The 21898-nt window shown below is 43.6% G+C and overlaps 1 protein-coding gene across 1 annotated transcript in view; it reads right to left on the minus strand.

Annotated features, from left to right (window-relative positions):
• Positions 1–1923: 1923 nt before the first annotated feature.
• LOC119180666 (adaptor protein complex 1, mu subunit) overlaps positions 1924–21898 on the minus strand; it is a 31157-nt gene continuing 11182 nt past the window's right edge. The window contains exons 6-10 of the mRNA XM_037431785.2: positions 14173–14315; positions 12679–12750; positions 9689–9847; positions 7395–7520; positions 1924–2061 (exon numbers count right to left, since the gene is read on the minus strand). Of these exons, the coding sequence (XP_037287682.1) occupies positions 1963–2061; positions 7395–7520; positions 9689–9847; positions 12679–12750; positions 14173–14315 (599 nt within the window). The 3' untranslated portion in view covers positions 1924–1962. The remainder of the gene's footprint in view (positions 2062–7394; positions 7521–9688; positions 9848–12678; positions 12751–14172; positions 14316–21898) is intronic.

Genomic DNA, 21898 nt, shown 5'->3' on the forward strand with positions numbered 1-21898 from the left:
TAAAATTTTCCACACATTAGTTGGAGTTCAGAGCACTGTTGAAGCATATCATAAATATTGATATTTCTTATAGAAAGTATTTAACAGACAACAATCAATGTGAACATTGTGCAGCAAACAATGACAGGTTATCAAAAAGGTGCTGTGAAAGGAACTACAATTTAATATACTAGTATTTGTGGCAGAAATTGAATGAACCTGGAAAAGCTGAGCACCACATTTTAGAATCACAGTCCTATATAAGTATTACCAAAGAAGCAGTAGATAATTGGTATGAGATAAAAGCAATCCTGCTCATTTTCATATTTCAACATGTTTAGCTGAGAAAAAAATAGCCAAGTGAGCTGTATGCTTAATAAGCCAATTCTTGTCACACATATGAGATCAGAGCTGATAATACAGCACACTATTTGCTAAGTGAGATGATAGTACACAGATTATTTTAGTTTTTTAGGACTTTTCAGTTAGTCAGACAGTAAAAGTTCGATATTCTCATTCGCTCAGTGTCATGTCATAGCAGGCTTGGAGCATTACTAACATATATCGCTGTTCGGAGCAGCATGAAGCAGCAATTATCTTATAGAGCAGTATGGAGCACTTGGAGCAGCACTTCAATCCCTGAGAATCGCACTTGCACAGACCTTGTATTAATATTTAAAATGAAATGTGCAGGTTAATGGGTCATGACAAATCTGCTCCTTCTCCTTCATAATATTTGACGTATACTATTAAAACTCGATTTGGAATTACCTGACCAAAATTACTATTTGCTTCGAACCCGAATTTCACTATTCACACAAGCCTAATCACCTGTGCTCAAAGTGAGTTTTGGCTACTTGTACTTCTACACTGAAACCTCGATATAATGAGCCCAGGTGTAAAACCAAATATTGGTTTTAATGAAGTAAATGAAAAATATTCTTGCTCTAAATATAGTGCTAGGAATAAACCTCTACAACAAATTTTCGGATGTAACAAACTTATTTTAGTGTAAGATGCGACTTTGTTATAATGAGGCTAGAGAGAATGTGGAATGAGAAGCGCAGCTTTAGACTACCTTTCAAACATTTATCTGACATCAAGGGTAATGTGCGTCTCAACAGTGAACATTCACAGCCCTTCCACCACGGTGATAAAAGCTAACGAAGCAGTGGTTATGGTTCGTCGAGTAGTATAGTAAAGACTGCTACAGTGAACTTAGTCATTGTCATTGTTGGTCATATTGAGCAAATAAAGACATACAATCCGACTGTTTCTGTTTTGCATGATGCAATTTGTCTAGTCTACAGCAATTTCAAAATGAAATCCTGTAGCACATGGGAAACTCATTTGTTTCAAAAGTACCACAACGGCGTGACACTCAGTCTTTGAGGATCACTCACAGCACGTTACTGTCAGTCGTGGCTCAACGACTTCAGTCCTGATTTGACTTCACCTAATGCGACAAAAGGGGTGTTCAGAATAGAAATTCAACTTTTAACCTATTGTGCACAACACAATTCGGCTGAGGAACATTTATGAGTTCATATAGCCTGCTATATATCATCGAGATAGTAATGACTGTATTAGATAAACATACGAAGGTAGATTTTAAGTGCTTCAATTACACGCTGTTGAACAGAAGTGAGTGAAATTCGCAAAGATTTCATGGGAGCAATACATGTTTCCATGCAGAGCTTATCTGCCAGAATGCTCAGATGAGTTACTGCAACAAGCAACAAGTTTTATCGGTGAACTCTTCATTGCTTAAATGAATTACAGATGGAACGTTTGGGATGGAATGACCCGTATTTATACTGCAATAGATAAAGTAAAAAGATGAAATGTAATGATGTCATCTCAAAAATACAAGTTGCACACCACAAGGGCACTTGCGAACGTACGTGAATAAGTGAGTTATAGATTACACCTCATAGAACACTGTGCAAGGTACACTGACTGCCATTTATTGTCTACCAATGTTCAGTTTGTGCGAAGCTGGTAGTCTCCATTTTGCGTGATGTAGCGGACCCAGGGCAGCGCCTGGTAGCCACTCTTCTCGATAATCTTCAGGTAGCGGACCTGCATGAAAGACGAGAAGTGGTCATGTTCCTGCATTTTATCCAGTCTGAGGCGTAACACATATAGAATGTGGAACATGGGTTTCACCATGCGAAACATTTCCTAGGACGACACATTCAGTGAGTGAAGAGGCAAAACCAGAAGCACAGAACAGGTATTGGACTATATGAGAACTTCCAATTAGAAATTAAACATGAGCCATGGTGAAGCATAGCAATATAATTAAACGACGAGCCATGGTAGAACTCTACAACTATAAACACCTTCATCCTGATTTGTGTCCTTGCAAGTACAGTGGAACCCCGATTATACAACTTTTAGGGGGGCCACGCAAAACCGTCGTATAACCCAGGTGTCGTATAATCGAAAAACTGAGATTATAGACCGCGACACTCAGCCTTGCCCGAAAAATGGGTACAGGCTGCTTGACTACCCACGGCACGACCTTCTACCTTTGTAATGAGGGTAGATTCAATTAGAGTTTCCCGTGGTAGCTAATGGCAGCAATAATTAGTTGAAGGAGGTCTGAGCAAATATTTATTCTCAGCATTAAAAACAAATCCAACGCGCTTCTTTCTACCGACAAACAGAGCCCGAAAATTGCCTGCGTGTGAAAATGAAAGCAAAACCGTGCTGCCGTGATCCTGCCATCAGAAGAGTCAGATGCAGTGCCGTCGCTATGGCATAATGGGGACGGACAATGAGTTTATGTATGATGTGTTCGTGCATGACTGAGCTGTGCATGTTGTAATTTGTTTCCTCGTGAAGTGCAACTAGTGGTGTCCCGCTGTTGTTATGAACATTGACGTCAAGTGAACGTAATTTTGCATGCCAAACGCAGCTGCGTCGTCTCTTTATGCGTGCGCAAACCAGCAACTGCAAGTGTGACAGAGGCAGGAGATCAGCCGTATGTCGACCTGGAAATGTTTACACGGACCGAAAATGTGAAAATGTCAGCTTTTTGGTCAGCTGAACCTACTCTATCTGGATGGAGCTTGACTAAGTAAGGAGCCCGGATACATATGCACGCGATTCAGGCATATGTAGACGTGCATGAACTTCCGGGAGAATAAATTTTTCATTCGATGAAGATGACTCTACTTTTCCTGTAGTCCTCCTTGGGGTACACAAGCTTATATTTTGTACTCGTGAATATTTACATGTGATTCCAGTAAAAGTGGTATTTTCTTTCTGTTGGAATCTGAAAGTTTTAAGATGCGGAGTCGCCGTAAAAATGCATCGTATAACCAAGCTTTTTATTACATTGTTTCTATGGGATTTTGCCGGGACCAAAAACCAATTCATCGTAAAATGCGGGTCATCGCGAAACCTCAGGAGGTATAATCGAAGTTCCACTGTAGTGTTTTTTCACTGTGTAGGTTCACCGATGAAAAATTGAAAGTTGAAAAATTGAATCACACCTAGCATTTATAAATAACAATAAAAGCACCAATGAAATACAAGGTACCTTGCATACACAAAACACACTTACTTCTAGGTACTTCACCTCTTAATGGTCATTTGAGGACACATTCAAACCTCCGTATATTGTTTCGAAATATGATAATCTACTGGTTATAATGACCACATTCTAGTGCATTTCCTATGCAGTGAATAAGAAAAATGCAGCAGCAAGCATGAAGCTTCGTGGCTGGCTTTCACATGGCAACATATTCTGATGCCTCGGAAGTCGAAGTCGAAACGACCCGCAGCTGTGGAGGAGGTGAAATCAGCGAGGTCAGAACATCTAGGATTGCCTCATTGCATTGCCAAGGCAAAATTCTACCAAAGCTAGCTAAATGTGCGTCGATTAAAGCATACCACAGCCTAACAACACATCTATAACAATTTTACAGTTCCTAAAGCATTGCTTGGAGCAACTACTAAAGCACAGCCGTTAGATCTGCGCTTAAAATTCAGAAGGCAACTGGCTATTCATAAATAAGAGGGTTCACTCATTGCGAAGGTCAAGTGACTACTGAAAGAATCTCTCCATACATGTTCCTTTTTTTCAAGACAGTTGTATTCTGTTTCATATTTTTTAAAGGCCACATGAATGAGTCTGAGTGGCCCGAGTTGTGTTTGTATCAATTAACTTTATTTTTATTGTGATAGCGAAATAGCAAATATAAGGACACGGTCGACTGATTTTTGACATCGCCGTCATGTCCCGCATATGTTTAAGTGTACACACGCACACGCACGCACACACACGCGTACACACACACACACACAGAGAGAAGGGACAAAGAAAAATAAAGCAGAAGAAAAATTTCATGCACCCACTGGAGATTTGAACCAGCAACTTGTCACTTTCGCTCTGCAGCACACTACATCTAGGCCACGCCGCTCATGCTGTCCTTCTCACTAACGGCGACCTATATTTATACACCATTTGCCCCTGGCTTTCTGTCTATGGGATTAAAGAAGCAATGTTGAACGAAGCATGCACTTTGTTTGGACAAGCCATACATGCTTTCCCTAAACATTTACGTGTCCGATGGCTTAATCAGTGGAGGGATGGGTTAACTGAAGCACACACAGTTGGATGAAAGGGGCATCCCAAAGTATCTCTGGCTCCACTTTCACTCCGAAGCAACAGAAAAAATTATTCACATCAAGTTCAAGACGATTCGGGAACTTGCTGGTCCTATCGTGCCTGTGAATTCGATTCCCATCCAAATGTGCAATGCCACTATAATAAAAACCATAGAAAATAAAACAGAAATAAAACAGAAATAATGTAATAAAAACCATAGAAAGAGAAAGGAAGAAACAAAAGAGAAATTCTGAGATAACCAGATAGCTGCGTTTCCGTCATCAAACCACTGGAAACTATGACTTGAAGCACTCTTTGCTGTACACAACAGTACTTGTTCTTGTTCACCTATTGTCCGCGGCGCATACCACTATGGGGGATTGGTCAGGAATTGAGTGGTGTTAAAAATTATTGTTCAGATTCAGAATAATGGAGATATTTTAATAGAAAGATTACTGATGACCTAGAAATTTGTGGTGCGATATTAAACAATGCCATTCTTCGTCATTCTTCAAGATGCGTGGCATTCGCAACACACTTTCAAAGAGTTTCGTGCAATTTTTTGATGCTGTGATTTCTTTGTTTCATTTTGTTCATTTTTTTTCTTATTCCACATAATAGCGGTTATGAATACCGGTTGTGGGGGCGGGCAGCTAAGGCGCCAAAAAACAGCTGTGGTGATCTCGGAACAGCTTCGGCTGTAAAATCTTCGGCCAGGTAATGTAGCTGGGGCAGACATATCGACAAGTTGTCTTCTCTCCTGCATTTGCTGCCTTGAGGAAGGCAAGATGCCTTATTAAAACTGGTTCCAGTGACCGCGCCTGTATAAGAATTTGTCCTCTCAGCAAAAAATGCCATGCCTGCGTGGAAGGTACAGCACAGTCACAGCAAAAGCTAGAAGAGCAACCTTTAAAAGTCTTTTCGAAACACTCATAGGGTAGTTACTGCAAGCACACTTGCTTGGTACCCACTAGGGCATTATCAATAAATTTATTTGGGTAGTAGGCTGTGATTCACTATGCTATTTTTCGTCATTCTTCTGAGGAGCATGGTATCCGCTGAACACTTGCTGCGAATTTTGTGCCAATTGTTCATGCAGTGGCTGATGACGATGAGGAATTATGCCTAAAGTGGGTATGTGCCACAGTTAATAGGTGATCAAAAACAAGTTTTTGTAATGGGTTGGAGCATTGATCGACCACCTCATTATTCTATTCGCATTGTGCGACGACTGGTTGTTCTTTCGCTGTTTTAAAACACTTTGTAAGTCGTATTAACACAATTTCTCTCCCGACATCAAGCCTGCCTAAGGCAAGTTTAGTGGTAGAATATGTGCTTAAGTGGTAGAATACCTAAGGCAAGCTCAGTGATAATATATGTGGGGGTGCTGACACCCCCTGTAAAGTTGTTTGCCCTGCGTGGCGCACGTGTCTCGCCCTAAAGCCGCATTTCAGGTTACAACTGCCGGGCAATACGTGGTGTTTCGTACGCGAGCAGTGAGCACCACAATCATCATCATGGTTGGTAGAGTGGTAGCGCCGGCAGTGACACCTGGCAGGAGGCAAGCCTTGGTGGCGAGTGAGAGTTGAGCCAGTCAATTCTGCGTGTGGCGGTTGCCGTGGAAGGTCGTCTATAGCGTGGGTCTCCGGTGCTCGCCACCGTGGGCTGCGCGCGTAGGGGGCCCTCGTGGTAAGTCAAGCGTTGGCAATGCCGCCTCGGGTGTTATTGTGTTTGTCACGTTATTGTGTGTTTGTCATTTTATTGTGTCTGTCATGAAATGTATGGTAATATGGTGTAAGGATGTATCGATTCGGCAGATGATATCGTCGTGTAAATTAGTTAAATAAATGTGTGTGGTTTGGTTTGAACCAACCGTGTCTACTGTGTTCGTTCACTCCAAGAGCATGACGTGGCGCTGGCCAATTCGAGACCCCACAAATACTGGGCTGGAACCCAGCAGACCTGGGTTCGAGCCCCGCTGTGTCATTGGTGCTAGGTCAAGCCAGCCTAAGGCAAGTTTGACAACAATTTACAAGCACCGGTGTAAAGGCCATTTCACATGACACAAAAAGTAGCGATTTTCAGTGCGCGAATTCGCTCGCAGCGAAAAACAAAAGGCAGTTCGCCCACGCCGCAGCGAGCTCTCACCATGTTGGAAATTTTCGCCCTGGTCGCAACGGCGGGAGCGATTTTCGGTCGGGACCCCGAGAAATAGGGCCGGGCCGGCTAAGCCGTCGAAATAGCGTCGACATTTTTAGTAATGGCCAATGCTGTGCATTTAAAAATTAATTTAGAATAAAAAGTGTTCTTAAACATCGAAACACGCGGGCCCTTCGTTACCATTTACAGAAACTAAATGATATAATAATGCACGTGTGATGCACAAATCATTACATAACGTTCGAAAAATTCTGCGGTGTCTGCCAGAAAGAAGGGTGGCAAGAACTCGCCGCTCCAGTCGCAGAGCAAAAATCACGGACCGTTCGTGGTCCATGTGAAACGAAACCGCCATTAGCAGCGGCTGCAAACAGAGCGAATGGAGCGAACAGAAAGATTTTTTTTGCTGCAATCGCGGCATGTGAAACAGCCTTAACGAAGTGATAGAATAATGGGTTGGCACCCCGCGGACCCTGGTTTACGCCCCACTGTGCCATTGATGCAAATTTTTTTTCTAATTTCCCGCGATGTGGTTACGGACACCGGCGGCGGCAGTGGCGGACAACTGCGCGTGACCCAAGTTGTGATCTCATAACAGCTTTCACTGTACAAATTGACGAAAACGGTGCATGCTAACCTGTATACCGGAAGTTGTGAAGTAGGGTATCTCGAACTTGACTTGGATTGGCGCTCGTCCTTCCGTCTCTTCGCTCTCAACGCTGGGCAGGCCAAAATGCGCCCGCATGAGGTACTCCTTGCCACCCTGCGCAAAAGCAGCGAGGCCATCTGCTTTAGTGGTGCTGTCATCCCTTCGAGTAGATTTTCAGCTGCAGTGATCAACTTATCCTATTTACTCACAAAAAGAAAGCACTTTTTTCCCCGAAATTTCGGAGCAAAGTTGCGGTGCCTTTATTATGTGGGGCAAATTATACTAAAACTTTTTGAGGATTAAAAAAATAAAATGCGGTAATGAGAAAAAAAAAAGTTAGGTCGCTTAGCTTTTAGCAATTGACAAACGTGTACTCTGTTTGGAAACAGCTTCTTTGTTGCACATCATTCATCTTCGATGGTTGATGATGCTATCTACTCCAAGCTATCCCCGTGCCGCCGGCGCACTAAATAAAACCGTTTTTTCTCACAATCAATTAACTGTAACAGTGGCATCTAGTGTTATCTGGAGGGCGCCCATAAGCATGCACTACGACGCACTTTGCCAACTTCGTGGCAACATCGCTCGACAACCACACCACTGCCGTTGACATTGCACCAAGCTACCACCGAAGCATCCAAAATAAGCCGTTTATGACAAGATTAATGACAATATACGGCTGCCGTCTAGCTGTCCATATGGGAAGTTACTGTAGAAAAGGTAGCTTATATCTTGCATTCCTTGAAGTATGCACGCATAACAGGCATGAAGAGCAAATTGCAACCAAGACGAGAATCTGGTGGGGCGGGGGGAGGGGGTGTGCTACTATGTTGCGAAATCATCACGATCTTTTTTGGGCGACAAGCAATTTTTTCTGGTTTTCCAGAAACCTTAGAAACGATGGCGGCGAATGGTCCTTCGAAACAGTCATGGCGACCTCAAATCCTGCCATCATCGCTCGAAAATCACATGCATGTGGGTGGGCCTTAAAGTGCAGTATTTGTAGGAAGTGACCGTAGGTTAGCGCGGACAGTTTCGTGACATTCGCTTGCTGTGTGCTTTCCCCTGCGATGTCTTTACACTCACACCCTCTTTGGCACACGCTTTGGTGAACCCAGCTTTAGCACATGCATAATAAAAAAAGGCAGGGGACAAGCTGCGTGCAGATAGAAAGAACAATACAGCGCACGGCAGGGGGCAAAGAAAGGGAGAAAACGAGCCATGGGGGCCAAATGGAGTCGGCATAATTATAAAAAAGTCAAAAAAGGTCCAATAGGCAAAGAGGTGCCAGGAGTCAATTAGCGGGACTGCAGCGGACGAATGTAGAGGGTGCGTTAATTATGCGGGAGAAAAAAAATACAGATTTTGGCTGTAATTGGGAGTTGGCGTTTATTACGGGAGTGCGTTCATTCAGTGATATTAATAAACTTTGCTCCGCCCTGCCTTCGTTTGTATAACTTATTCGCTAATCTATTCCAGGAAAAGTGGTAATGATAAAGTTAGAAAATAACATTGCTATGGGCTAAATTATTCTATGATTATTTTTTTGGTGAGTGCATTTTCACAGCCCACTCTTGAATACAGTCGAGTAAACATCTTCTCATAAATTTTGTCAGTGCACTATGCTGTTTTTCCAACGGTCAGTGTTAACCTGAAACATTAGTGTTTGACCAACCAAGACACTATAAAGCAAAGGGCAAGTTCATAATATTTCAAAAATAATCCACACAAAACATACAAAGTATTCAAAGCTGTGAATTATACACAAGTCTTGCCCTGCAAGTTGGCCTCCTAGCACTATCTCTCGGGAAATGCAAGAAACAATCTTATGGCAATACACGGAGTTATTTATTTAAATTTTTTTTCTATGTGGGGAGGTGTGAATTAAGGGTGGGGGCGGGTTATACAAGCAAAAATACAACATATAAACATACTCAAGTATGTTTGCGTTGTTTCTATAGATATGCATCATTACTTAACGTTGTTGCCATTTTTATTTTATGTTTGCATTGTTTCCACAACTAAGAATAATTACTTAACAGTGACTTATTGCCATTTTTGCAGTCATTTTTACTATACATCTGCATTGTTTTTGTAACAATGAATGATTATTAAATGCTGCTTTGTTGCCATTTTTTGAACTGCACATATAGTTTTCTGACACGAGGCCCCTTTTTGCATTGTGCTATGAGACCTTCTCCTGTATACCCTGGTATCAATTAGTTAAACCCATGGTACGAAAAAAATTTTTTTCATTGAGTGATTAAAAAATGGGTGCATACGGGAAAGGACTTGATGCTCCAGACGACAGCATTCTGCTCGGGTGCATATTTTACATTGCCGACGGTTGTCTTGAACTTGGGCGTGTCTGCGTCGTGCGGCACCGGGATCACGATCTCCACGTTGTTGGCAGTGGACCGGCGCTTGAACTGACTCTTGGCCTGCACAGCCATCGCAAGCACAGTTGTCAGCGACAGCTGCCGCAAACAGCGCAAAAATACCCACTTCATTGTGAAGCAAGAACAAATTCAGGCAGAACTAAATCAGGTTGCTGTCTGTGTGTACTCTGTATAGGGGAGAGTAGCTATCGCTGCATTCAGATTCAATTAGGACAGTCTTGCTGCAGTGATGGATACATGAGCTTGGGAACTGTCCCGGGAGCATAAAAAAGTGCCTTTTGTAGCAGGTTTGGAGCATCAAAAAAGACATTTCTAAACAGCCTTGGAGCAAGTTTTCGAGTAAGTTTAGAGCAGTCACAAAGAGCGCTCAATGTACATGTAGCACCACTTCGCCGCCCTTGTGAAGAGATGTTTGTCCAATGCTAGTTTTTGCAAGTATTAAGCTGATTTGTTCAATACCCTTATTCAGCTACGCAACCACATTTGTTCAGTGATTTCTGTTCCTTTTTATATAGTTATATGGCTGCATTCGTGCGATGCCTGGCAAAATAATGCTTTATTAGATGCGAAGCGGCTCTTTTACTACACTGCGTAACGCTGCCCCTTCAAATGAATGCGCCGTATGCCGCAGGTGTTGGCACGGTGCCAAGTAGGTCACGCCACTGCTGTGTGTTAATGTTATGCTCTCCTTGCAATGCGCCGACGTCACTTTATCTCTCGCCTGCCGCACGCTCGCCGCGGCACCTGCAGCTGCCGCCTCCTTTGTTCGTTCGCTACACTGCCGACTCATCAGTTCACACACAATAAACCTGACGCGCGTTTAATGTACACATTGAAACATGTCTGTATGTGTCACCTACTAGACCTACGCCAGCCATCGCTTCAAACGAATCTTGCAGCACTCACCGCAGCACCCGCGTTAGCACGGTTGAACCTGTGATGCCACCCGTGAGCAACGCTGCTGCTTTGCATCCCATCCGGGTTTGCTTCAAAGAGATGGTCTGATGTTTCTTACTTTCAATTTTAGGCGATTTACCTACAACAAACTAGGAAAGAAGTTCTTGTGCTATATTCTGACCTTTGGAATAAGTAGAGTTTTGTACCATCAGCTCTAGCGGGTACATTACGGGGTCGCCATTCATATGCCAAACTTGAACCAATTTGTTGTGTGACAGAATAACAGGCCCCTCAAAATGGCAATAATTAGGCGATCTAATGGTGGCATTCAGCAAAACACGGCAGGCGCTTAGCTGATTTTCTTTATCATACGCCAGTTTCAGTACGTGTTAAGCTAAACATAGTTTTGTGTTTGCTAGTCACGGGGTCGTGAGCATCGAAATAAACGCACCCCATTATGCAGCACTAATGCAGACAATGTATACAGTGTGTATTGAAAGGTATGACTAGTTAAGCCTACCTTCTCATAAGCAACGATTAATTGAAAGATCCCAAGTGAAAATGCAAAATTACAATTCAAAAGCAAAATAAATAAACAGGCACGTGAAATGTTCAAAATGCTTTGTTCAATACACGTGCCTATGAGAGGTTGACTTCACATGCTATCCTCCACAGCTGATCGCAAAATTTATTAAAGCAAAACCATAGCTGTTTCAATGAAAGCAAGAACAGGATATTTCAGACATGTTCTTGGGTATAGGACTTGATGGCTGTCAAACCTTGCAGCTTAATTCGGGTACAGGGGTGCATTATGGCGCTGATAAATGAGTTTGGTGCAACAAGGTGGTTCTTAGCAGGGCAGCGCAGGTAAACAAGTTTTGCACACAATAGTGCAAGTGGCACATCAGTTCTACCCCTGTTGCCGTTGTAACAACAAAGTGCCAACATTAGGCAACGTTTACCAATATTCAATAGTCGAGATACAACATTAACCAACACTAGACAATTATAGTGAAATTTTACTAGCAATAGCTACAGCAGGTAGTAAATGGGTGAATATTGTAGGTGAATACACCACTGCTCGCTGTTCCCTGCTCATCATTCGCAAATCGTGGATGGTACGCAAAGATCTGCTCTCACATGCTTATCGAAATGCTCTGTGCATGCATTTCAATAATTTCACATGTCTGTACATAGTTGCATAAATTCTAGAGAATTTATAGCAATCTGCACATACTTTGTCAAACTATATGGACATGATACAGACCTGATGGTATGGCATATGGAACATTTCAATAGAGATCTTAAAGTTGTGAGCTTTGTAGAGTGCTACTTAATGGATACCACTAGGCTCACAACAATTACGAATGATGGCATCTGGTTGGTATGTTATTAATACAAAAATGCAAGGCATCTACACATCTTATAGATTGCTGAGTGTGGCATTGTGTCTAAGGTGCATTTCACAAGAGTGTGTTCGATTCGCCCCAATTCACACCACTCACACAAAACAGCAAAACAAGCACATTCCTGCAACTGGTGACTGTGCAGTCCATTAAATATTCACCTGCTATGTCATCACGACAGGAAACATAGCAAGAAGAATAAAGAAAACTAAGGGTCCTTGTAGAAGCACTGCACAATAGAATTTTTCAGTGTGGCAGCAGTGCCAAAACACACAGCCTAGCGAATAAAAAAAAGGCAATGTTAGGACAGGTCAATACAAAATGAGTGGGCCTACTACGGTCGCACCAGAGGAGGGTAGAGTGTGCTGCTGTTTTCTGCGTGCCCTTAACGGCCAGTCTCGGCTACCTCGAGACAGGCCAGTGTGAGCAACGCAGCTCCCTCTGGTCAGTGGACAGTGCCTGTGGCTGCAACCGCAGTGAGCCAATAGAGAATACGGTCAAGAAAAACTTAAACTTTATCTTCTGCATGAGCAAAAAAATATCAGAAGGCGAAAGAAATGCCGTACCAACCTTGACCATGTACTCCACTCTGCTATGGGCATGGCGTTCGATGACAGACTCGATCCAGATGAGGGGTTTCACCTGCGCGTTGATACGGAAGAACAAGGAAGGCAGGCTTGGCATCTGGCAAACTGATATCGTGCGAAGAAATGACAAACGCAAGCAATGAATCGCTTTAGAGGATATAATTCAGCACTATTAGATTACGCACCTTGTTTCTTGATTTGTTTTTTTTTGCACACGCACAATTTCATATCAGAGAAGCTGACACTGTACAATTCAGTTGCAATTTATATTAAAGCAATTTTTTTTATGAGGGCAACACTGCGCCCCAAGAGAGGAACTGCCTAAATACGTGCCACAGCAGCATAGAATCGACAAGCAAAAGTTGGCATTGCTTGTCATTTCTCGCATCCTTTTCCCTTCTGGCTTACCAAGCATGTTCTTTTAAAACGACAATGAATTAAGCAAAATATTTTAATACCGTGCAGTGAGCCACAAGCCACACTTCAGTGGAGGACTCTTGATTACATATTTGAGCCCAAGAGGGTTTTTGTTCATGTGCAGTCGTGAGGGTTTTTTCACCACGGCATTTCCATAAAACTTATTGGGGATAATTTCAGCGCCACTGGCAATTGCAATATTGGATGTTGGAAGATCGCAGTTCAGCCAACATGGGAATGACGGTGATCGCAAGAATTTGTCCTAATTTCGTCCACTTGGTTTCAAACAACCCCGTGTATGAGCAGACTCATCTTTTTCAAAAAGATATGGCATTATCTACAAAACAATTTTGAGACAGTGCACATTTGTGAACAGACTAATTAGGTGCCTATCTATGTTTGGGAGCGGAGCTGAATGGAGGCGAAACGCTTGAGGTTCGTGTACCTAGATTCAGGCACACATTGAAGAAAACCAAATGGCCGAAAATTTTAGAGCCCTCTACTACGGTATCCCTCATAATCTCATCATTATTTTGGGACATAAAACACCATCAATCATTATTACCTTTTTATGTTCAGGTACCCACATATCTATGAAAGCTTAAAAAAGAAAATTTGGTAAAACCCACATGCCTATGGAAGCTTAAAACTGAAAAAGTGCGCTAAAATGTTGAAAAACGGCTGTAGCCGCAAGCATGATTGGACAAATTAAAAAGGTAACCATAATTCCTACAGCCACCTGAATGATCGCGGCACCAGATGTCTCTGTAGTAACTTATGCAGTAAACTTCGAGGCATAAGCATTCCACTCCAGTAAAAAAAGAATTTGCTATGGCAAGGAATTGAACCACTGACCTGTTCCTCAGCAACCGAAACCAACAGCCACAGAGCTTTTACAATGAGTGAGGTAACACTTGTATACCCTACTAAACAGACAATCTACCAATCTGTATAAACTTGATGATCTATGAACTTGATCTCTATGGCTTGATAATCTATGAAGCTTGATCCTTTGATCTCCTGCTGAAGGCCCATTGAAGGAATAGCCAAAATGACTTACATGGGTGTTGAGCCGGTACGACATGAGCTCGAACTCGCCGTCTGGTGGAATGAAGGAGATGGTGCGGTCGTTCTCAAAGCGGGACAGTCGCACACACTGGTGGAACTTGACGTCCTCCAGCTCTACCGACTTGCTTTTGCCCCCTGCGTGCAGGACAGTAATACCGTCATTAGCGGTCTCACCAATTATTAGCCACATGCAAGTAAGGGTGAGCGCTCATCTGAGTTATCAGCACCAATCGACGATTCTTCTGTTATGATGTGGACAGCATGACGTTCAATGAGTTAGGTGAGTATTGCCGACGTCAGAGAAGATTTGTGGGGCACGCACGATACCCCGACTGTCACCCTGCAAGACTAGTCTTCATCACACCTCTCGCTCTGTTGCTGGGCTGCTCTAAAGATGGATTTGACTGATTACACCAGGAGTGCTTTTTTTCTTTTTTTTGAGAGGGACAGCTCAAAGCACCCCCATCGTTTATTTCTTCACTGCCCTCAGGTCCCCCTATTTTAAAAGAGCATTTTCAGCGTCGCTGAAGCTTGAGCGTAGAAAGTCCCAAGCGCTGCCCTTAGATAGGCACTTCGGTACTTAGGTAGGCACTTGGAACTAACGCGAAATCGTTCTGAATAAACAATGCTGGCATTAATTATAAGATGCATTGGAGCACTTATGATTGAATTTTTGCATTACCAGGGGCAAAGCTACAAATTACTGAAAAAAAAAATGGCAGATCCCACGTACAGTGAGAATCGATGATATGCGAAGCACAAATGAGGAAAGTTGATATGTCACTTTAATATCAGCACAACGTTACGAGGTGGAGGTAAATTGTGCCGTACATGACTTCCGTGTCATGATTATCATGTTTGGATGTTTATTTACGTCTCGTGATACCAAATTTAGTATATGTCAAGCTACTTCGTCAACCATTGATGTCACGTAACACCAAATTTGGTATATGTGGAGCTAGCGAAACTGCCGCGAGCGCATCATGAGGGGCCCAATATACTCCAACGTAACGTTGACACACACGCATGCTGGGCACAGCGACGCTATGTGAGCAAAACGCAAGCACTCTATAGTCTGACGCCAGACGTGAGCAGCATACGTCGACGTGACCCGACGGCAACAGGCACGAAATGCAACATGCTGCATTTCGCACCAATGCATTAGCCAGACAGCACTGCGTCTGCCTCTTTTCATGACGAAGGGACGCCAGACGCACTGAAATGCGCATGCATCAAAGCAACACAGTGGGGCGTGCACCTGCGAGTATATGGCAGGACCGGCGCCTGGCGTGGCAACGCCGGCGTGACGCGACAAAACGAACCCCGGAGCGCACGTGCGCTGGGTCACAATGAAATGTATTGGCGCCTTGACTGTGGCATGTAGTCATGTTCTTACATGACATGCATCTCATGATTATCATGCTTGCACCAGTTACATATCTTGGTCATCCACTGATGTCACTAGTACCAAATTTGGCATATGTGAAGCTAGCAAAACAGCCCCTAGCCCATAATGAGTGTGGCGTGTAGTCATGTTGTTACATGACACGCATGTAATGAATATCATGTTTCGATGTGTCATTAACCTATGTCGTCCGTTCGCATCATGTAATACCGAATTTGGCACATGTGAAGTTATGGAAATGGCCGCGAGCGCATCATGATTGAGGCATCTAGTCATGTTACATGACACGCATGTCATGATTTTTATTTTAGGGTTTGTCGCTTGTGTTCACCGTGCTATCATGTCATACCATACCAGTTTTGCAACATTTCATGAGAACAAAACCAGTGCAAAAGCAGCAGGACCATGAAATGTAAACCAGTGCAAAAGCAGCAGGACCATGAAATGTAAATCATGACAAGTAAATCAGGCGCACAGCCAGCTTTGCAAGCTAGTTCCGGCGCCGGAGTTTGGACGTGCTTGCATGATCTGCGATGGGCTGTGGCTTGACTCTACTTCGTCTAATCGAAGAGACGATATAGAATCATCCAAGCAGGCCACGTTAAGCCCCTAAGATTGACCAGTTTCACTGTTTCCCTTTAACACAACTAGTGTGGGCTAGGCAGCTGTGCCAGGTGGGCTAGGCAGCTGTGCCACGTCGCAGCACACTTACCGCTTCGCCCTGGTCATGCAGGTATCCCTGGCAATGGTCCTGCACGTACTGCCTCCCGCCCTGGTGAATCCTTCGTTGGATTTTTCTTGGAATGGAACGCTGCCACCTTGCGAAAGCGAGGCAGGTGCTCGCCAATACGCAATCATCGCGGCTGCACCACTGCTGGCAACAACACTACCGGACCCCCAACCCTCACTTCAACCTGGACAGCACCATCGCAGCCAACATCATCGCTCCCCCAGCTATAAAAGAGCAACGCCCGTCGGCAGCACTTCATGGGCTAGGCAGCTGTGCCACGTCGCAGCACACTTACCGCTTCGCCCTGGTCATGCAGGTTAGTGGGTACAATAGCCTATTTGCTAAAAAGACAAGTAACTACTACTTGGTGCAGCTGCCGAGCCCACAGTGCCTTTGTGAAATCATCCTTGAGTGCGCCCATACCACCTCCTCTCTACTGTTATTATTGTCCGGTGATGTCGAGACTAGTCCTGGCCCAGAAATGCAAGAAATCCTCACCGAACTACAAAAAATTTCCGCTGGGCAAGCTACACTTCTCACTGAGGTGCAAGAACTTAAAAACCAGCTATCGACAACCAACCAAACCGTAACTGACCTAAGTAAACGCATGACTGAAGTAGAAAACCAATACCAGAACCTGTCACCTCTACATGCAGATCTTGAAGTGATTCGTACGGACGCAACTGAAACGAACCATTTGGTCTCCAAACTGGAGGCTAAATTAGACGACGCAGAAAACCGCTCACGACGTAATAACTTAATATTCTACAACCTTCCCGATCCTAACCCAGCCGAAACAAATGCAGAAGCAGAAGGGCTTATTATCAGACACTGCCGTGAACACCTCCAAGTAGTCATCGACCCAAAAGAAATAGATCACGCACATCGCCTCGGACGCCATGCCACTAATCGCAACCGCCCTATTATAGCAAAGTTCACCTTCCATAAAACCAAAGAGGCCGTACTTACAAATGCACCCATGCTGAGAGAAACCGACTTCAGCATCGGCGAAGACTTCTCCCAGTCTGTCCGAACCGCTCGCAGACACTTAGTTAATTTCGCGAAAGCAAAATCAGCAAAGTTTCAGATACGTTATAAAACCTTTTATATGGGCTCAAAACGTTACATTTTCGACAATGCTTCACAAACTGTAAAAGAAATCGCATAGCAAATCCCTCGAACGAAGAAAGTAACGAACCGCCCCCGAAATCTAGCACAAAACAATCTTTCCTTATCTGTAATCTTTACTAACATACGCAGCTTTCTACCGAAACGAGAAAAAGTATCTAGCCTTGTGACGTCATCCAATGCCAATCTTGTTGTATTAACAGAAACGAGGCTTACCGATGACGTGACATACACTGAAGTTCCTGCAGATCTTCCTAACTTTCACTTATACCAAAAAGATCGCGAATGCACTCGCGGAGGAGGCGTACTGATCGCCGTCGGCCCGGAATTATCATGTTCCGTAATCAACATAGCATCTGACATAGAAATCTTACGGCTACATTGCCGGGCTTCACCCCACACAATACTGCTTGGTGTCTGCTATAGACCACCGAATGCAAATCCAGACTCCGCAAACAAATTTAACGATATACTAAATGCGCTCACCAAAGCCCACCCGAATGCCCATATTTTGCTGTTTGGTGACTTTAACCTTCTTAATATTAACTGGCAAACCGGAACAACCGCACAAGGAAACCAGAAAGACACGAGAGAATTTCTAGATGCTTGTTTCAACTTTAACTTACCACAACTTGTTTCAGAGCCAACACGTGTTGCCGCCAATTCCGCAAACATCCTTGATCTCATTCTAACCGCCCATCCTTCTAGCTTATCGTCGATTACCTATCTCGATGAAATTAGCGACCATAAAGTTATCCATGCAGATTTCGCATTTTCCCCAGAGCGCCGTGAAATGCTAAACAAAACAATATGTTTATATGATAAAGGTAACTATCAAGAAATTAACAACGAACTCAGTAGCTTCTTCCCAGATTTTGTAGCCAACTTCCGTAGCCGATCAGTCAATGAAAATTGGATAGTTCTTAAACAAAAACTTATTGAACTAAAAAATAAGTTTATTCCGAAGACCACATTTCGTGCCACGCAACAAAAGCCCTGGTATACTAAAACATTAAACCGACTTAGCAACAAGAAAAAACGCCTTTTCCGCCAGGCAAAATCTAAAGGAACGCCATGCGCATAGGATAAATACTACTCCGCCGAAAATGACTATCTTACAGCAATTCGCAACGCCAAGCACGCATTTTTTAACACGAACCTACCCAACATGCTAAGTGATAACGTAAAAAAATTTTGGCAGACCGTCAATCCAAAACCATCTCGCACTATCTCCCTTACTAACGAATCCGGTGAAGTGACCACAAATGCCGAGTGTGCTCATATTTTTAACATTGCATTCTCGTCGGTGTTCACCAGAGAACCTAGTATGCCTTCCATTCCCACAACCACCCTGATAGGTTCCAGCATGCCTGCGCTAGCACTTTCCGCAGACGGCATTTCTTCCCTAATAAAAAACATTAAACTTTCCTCGCCATGTGGCATTGACGAAATTAATTCTAAACTGTTAAAGAACATTACCGATACAATTGTACCATACTTGCACCTCATATTCTCACAGTCACTCAGCACCGGCGACCTTCCGAATGACTGGAAAATTGGTAAGGTCGTTCCAGTCTACAAAGCAGGCGACAGCAACTCCCCACTCAATTATCGTCCCATTTCATTAACAAGCATCCCATGCAAAATCATGGAACATGTCATATATTCTCATGTTATCAACTTCCTCGATTCCAATAGTTTCTTTCACACCTGTCAGCATGGCTTCTGCAAGGGACTTTCCTGTGAAACACAATTAGCACTCTTTCTTCACGACGTACAAACAAATCTTGACACCAACTTTCAGACTGACGCCATTTTCCTTGACTACGCAAAAGCATTTGATACAGTTCCACACAACAAACTAATACAGAAGTTATCCGGGCTAAATCTTGACCCTAACGTGTTAAGATGGATTAAATCTTTTTTAGCTAATCGTTCACAATTCGTGCACGTAAATAATGAATCCTCTGAACCTCTCGAAGTAACGTCAGGAGTACCGCAAGGGTGCGTCCTTGGCCCCTTGCTATTTCTAATCTACATTAATGACCTACCACTAACTGTGTCTTACAAAATCCACATGTTCGCCGACAATTGCGTGATCTACCATACAATAACTGATGCTTCCGATCAACTAACCCTACAACACGATCTGAACAACATTCAAGAATGGTGTGACAATTCGCTTCTCAAACTTAACCCCAACAAGTGTAAGGTTGTCTCATTCACTCGCCGCAAAAATCCTTTCCTATTCCCATACCAAATCACTAACGCCCCTCTAGAAATAGTACAGTGTTTCAAATATCTAGGTGTCACACTGTCCGCCGATCTAACTTGGAATGCGCATGTCACAAACATTATCTCATCTGCAAACAAAATATTGAAATTCGTGAAACGTCATCTGCGTTGCGCACCTCAACACGTAAAACTTCTCGCATACACATCCCTCATCAGGCCAAAACTGGAATACGCCTCTGTTATATAGAATCCACCTCAAATTTACCTAATCAATGACCTTGAATCAATTCAAAATCGCTCAGTCCGATTCATACATTCGTCATATTCTTATGACATCAGTGTTTCATCCTTAAAAGCCCAATCTGGATTGCAGCCACTTGCCCTTCGACGCCGCATAGCCACCCTTTCCCTGTTTCATAAGCTGTTTCATTCGCCCCTCAACCATCCTCCATACGTCATTCCTCCGACGTACACTTCGCACCGCACCAGCCACCCCCTCCAAGTCTCCCGTTACCGCACTAGGACTGCTACCTTCTCCGCATCCTTCTTTCCGCGTGCTGTGATGGACTGGAACGGCCTCCCAAACCACGTCGTCACAATCACCTGCCCATCAACTTTCGCTAAAAATGTAACAACTCATCTCTGTCAGTGAAACTTTATGGCAATGTATATACCCACACCTATGTAGCAATATTTTATACTTTGAATGTAGCAAAAGTTTTATATCCTGTATACCAACCCCTTATGTGGCAAATGTTTTTTATATCCTGTACATCCACCCCTTATGTAATACCCCCTTGTGGGGTCTTTAAGGAAATAAAATATGATGATGATGATGTAGTCTTCTCCCTCTTTCTTTCAAGATGGGTTTCGTGGACCCCCGAAAATCCCTTCGTGCAGTCCAGGTTCCATAGAGCCCCGTTTTAGAGCCATTGCCTTAGGGGCAGTTGGCGACTGTAGCTTTCCACGAGTGATTCCTACTTTTCGACTTAGAACAAAGTTATTATATCATGGGTACATTGTTGCATTAGAAATGGAAGCTGCTAAGGGGCATTTTCCTTGTGATGAGATAGCTGCCAGCAGCCTTTGTTGTGTCTGCGCTCTCATTCAAGTGTTTGTAATTCATCATCATCATCATCATCATCATCAGCCTGACTACGTCCACTGCAGGACAAAGGCCTCTCCCATGTTCCGCCAGTTAACCCGGTCCTGTGCTTGCTGCTGCCAATTTATACCCGCAAACTTCTTAATCTCATCTGCCCACCTAACCTTCTGTCTCCCCCTAACCCGCTTCCCTTCTCTGGGAATCCAGTCAGTTGCCCTTAATGACCAGCGGTTATCCTGTCTACGCGCTACATGCCCTGCCCATGTCCATTTCTTCTTCTTGATTTCAGCTATGATATCCTTAACCCCCGTTTGTTCCCTAATCCACTCTGCTCTCTTCTTGTCTCTTAAGGTTACACCTACCATTTTTCTTTCCATTGCTCGCTGCGTCGTCCTCAATTTAAGCTGAACCCTCTTTGTAAGTCTCCAGGTTTCTGCTCTGTAGCTAAGTACCGGCAAGATACAGCTGTTATATACCTTCCTCTTGAGGGATAGTGGCAAACTACCTGTCATAATTTGAGAGTGCTTGCCAAATGTGCTCCACCCCATTCTTATTCTTCTAGTTACTTCAATCTCGTGGTTCGGCTCTGCGGTTATTACCTGCCCTAAGTAGACATAGTCTTTTACAACTTCAAGTGCACTATTACCTATCTCGAAGCGCTGCTCCTTGCCGAGGTTGTTGTACATTACTTTCGTTTTCTGCAGATTAATTTTAAGACCCACCTTTCTGCTCTCCTTGTCTAACTCCGTAATCATGAGTTGCAATTCGTCCCCCGAGTTACTCAGCAATGCAATGTCATCGGCGAAGCGCAGGTTACTAAGGTATTCTCCATTGACTCTTATCCCTAACTGTTCCCATTCTAGGCTTCTGAAAACCTCCTGTAAGCACGCGGTAAATAGCATTGGGGAAATTGTGTCCCCCTGCCTTACACCCTTCTTGATTGGTATTCTGTTGCTTTCTTTATGAAGCACTATGGTAGCAGTTGATCCCCTGTAGATTTCTTCCAGAATGTTTATATATACTTCATCTACGCCCTGATTCCGCAGTGTTTGCATGACGGCTGATATTTCTACTGAATCAAACGCCTTCTCGTAATCTATGAAGGCTATGTATAG

The sequence above is a fragment of the Rhipicephalus microplus genome, unplaced genomic scaffold (assembly GCF_043290135.1).
Source record: "Rhipicephalus microplus isolate Deutch F79 unplaced genomic scaffold, USDA_Rmic scaffold_24, whole genome shotgun sequence".
NCBI lineage: Eukaryota > Metazoa > Arthropoda > Arachnida > Ixodida > Ixodidae > Rhipicephalus > Rhipicephalus microplus.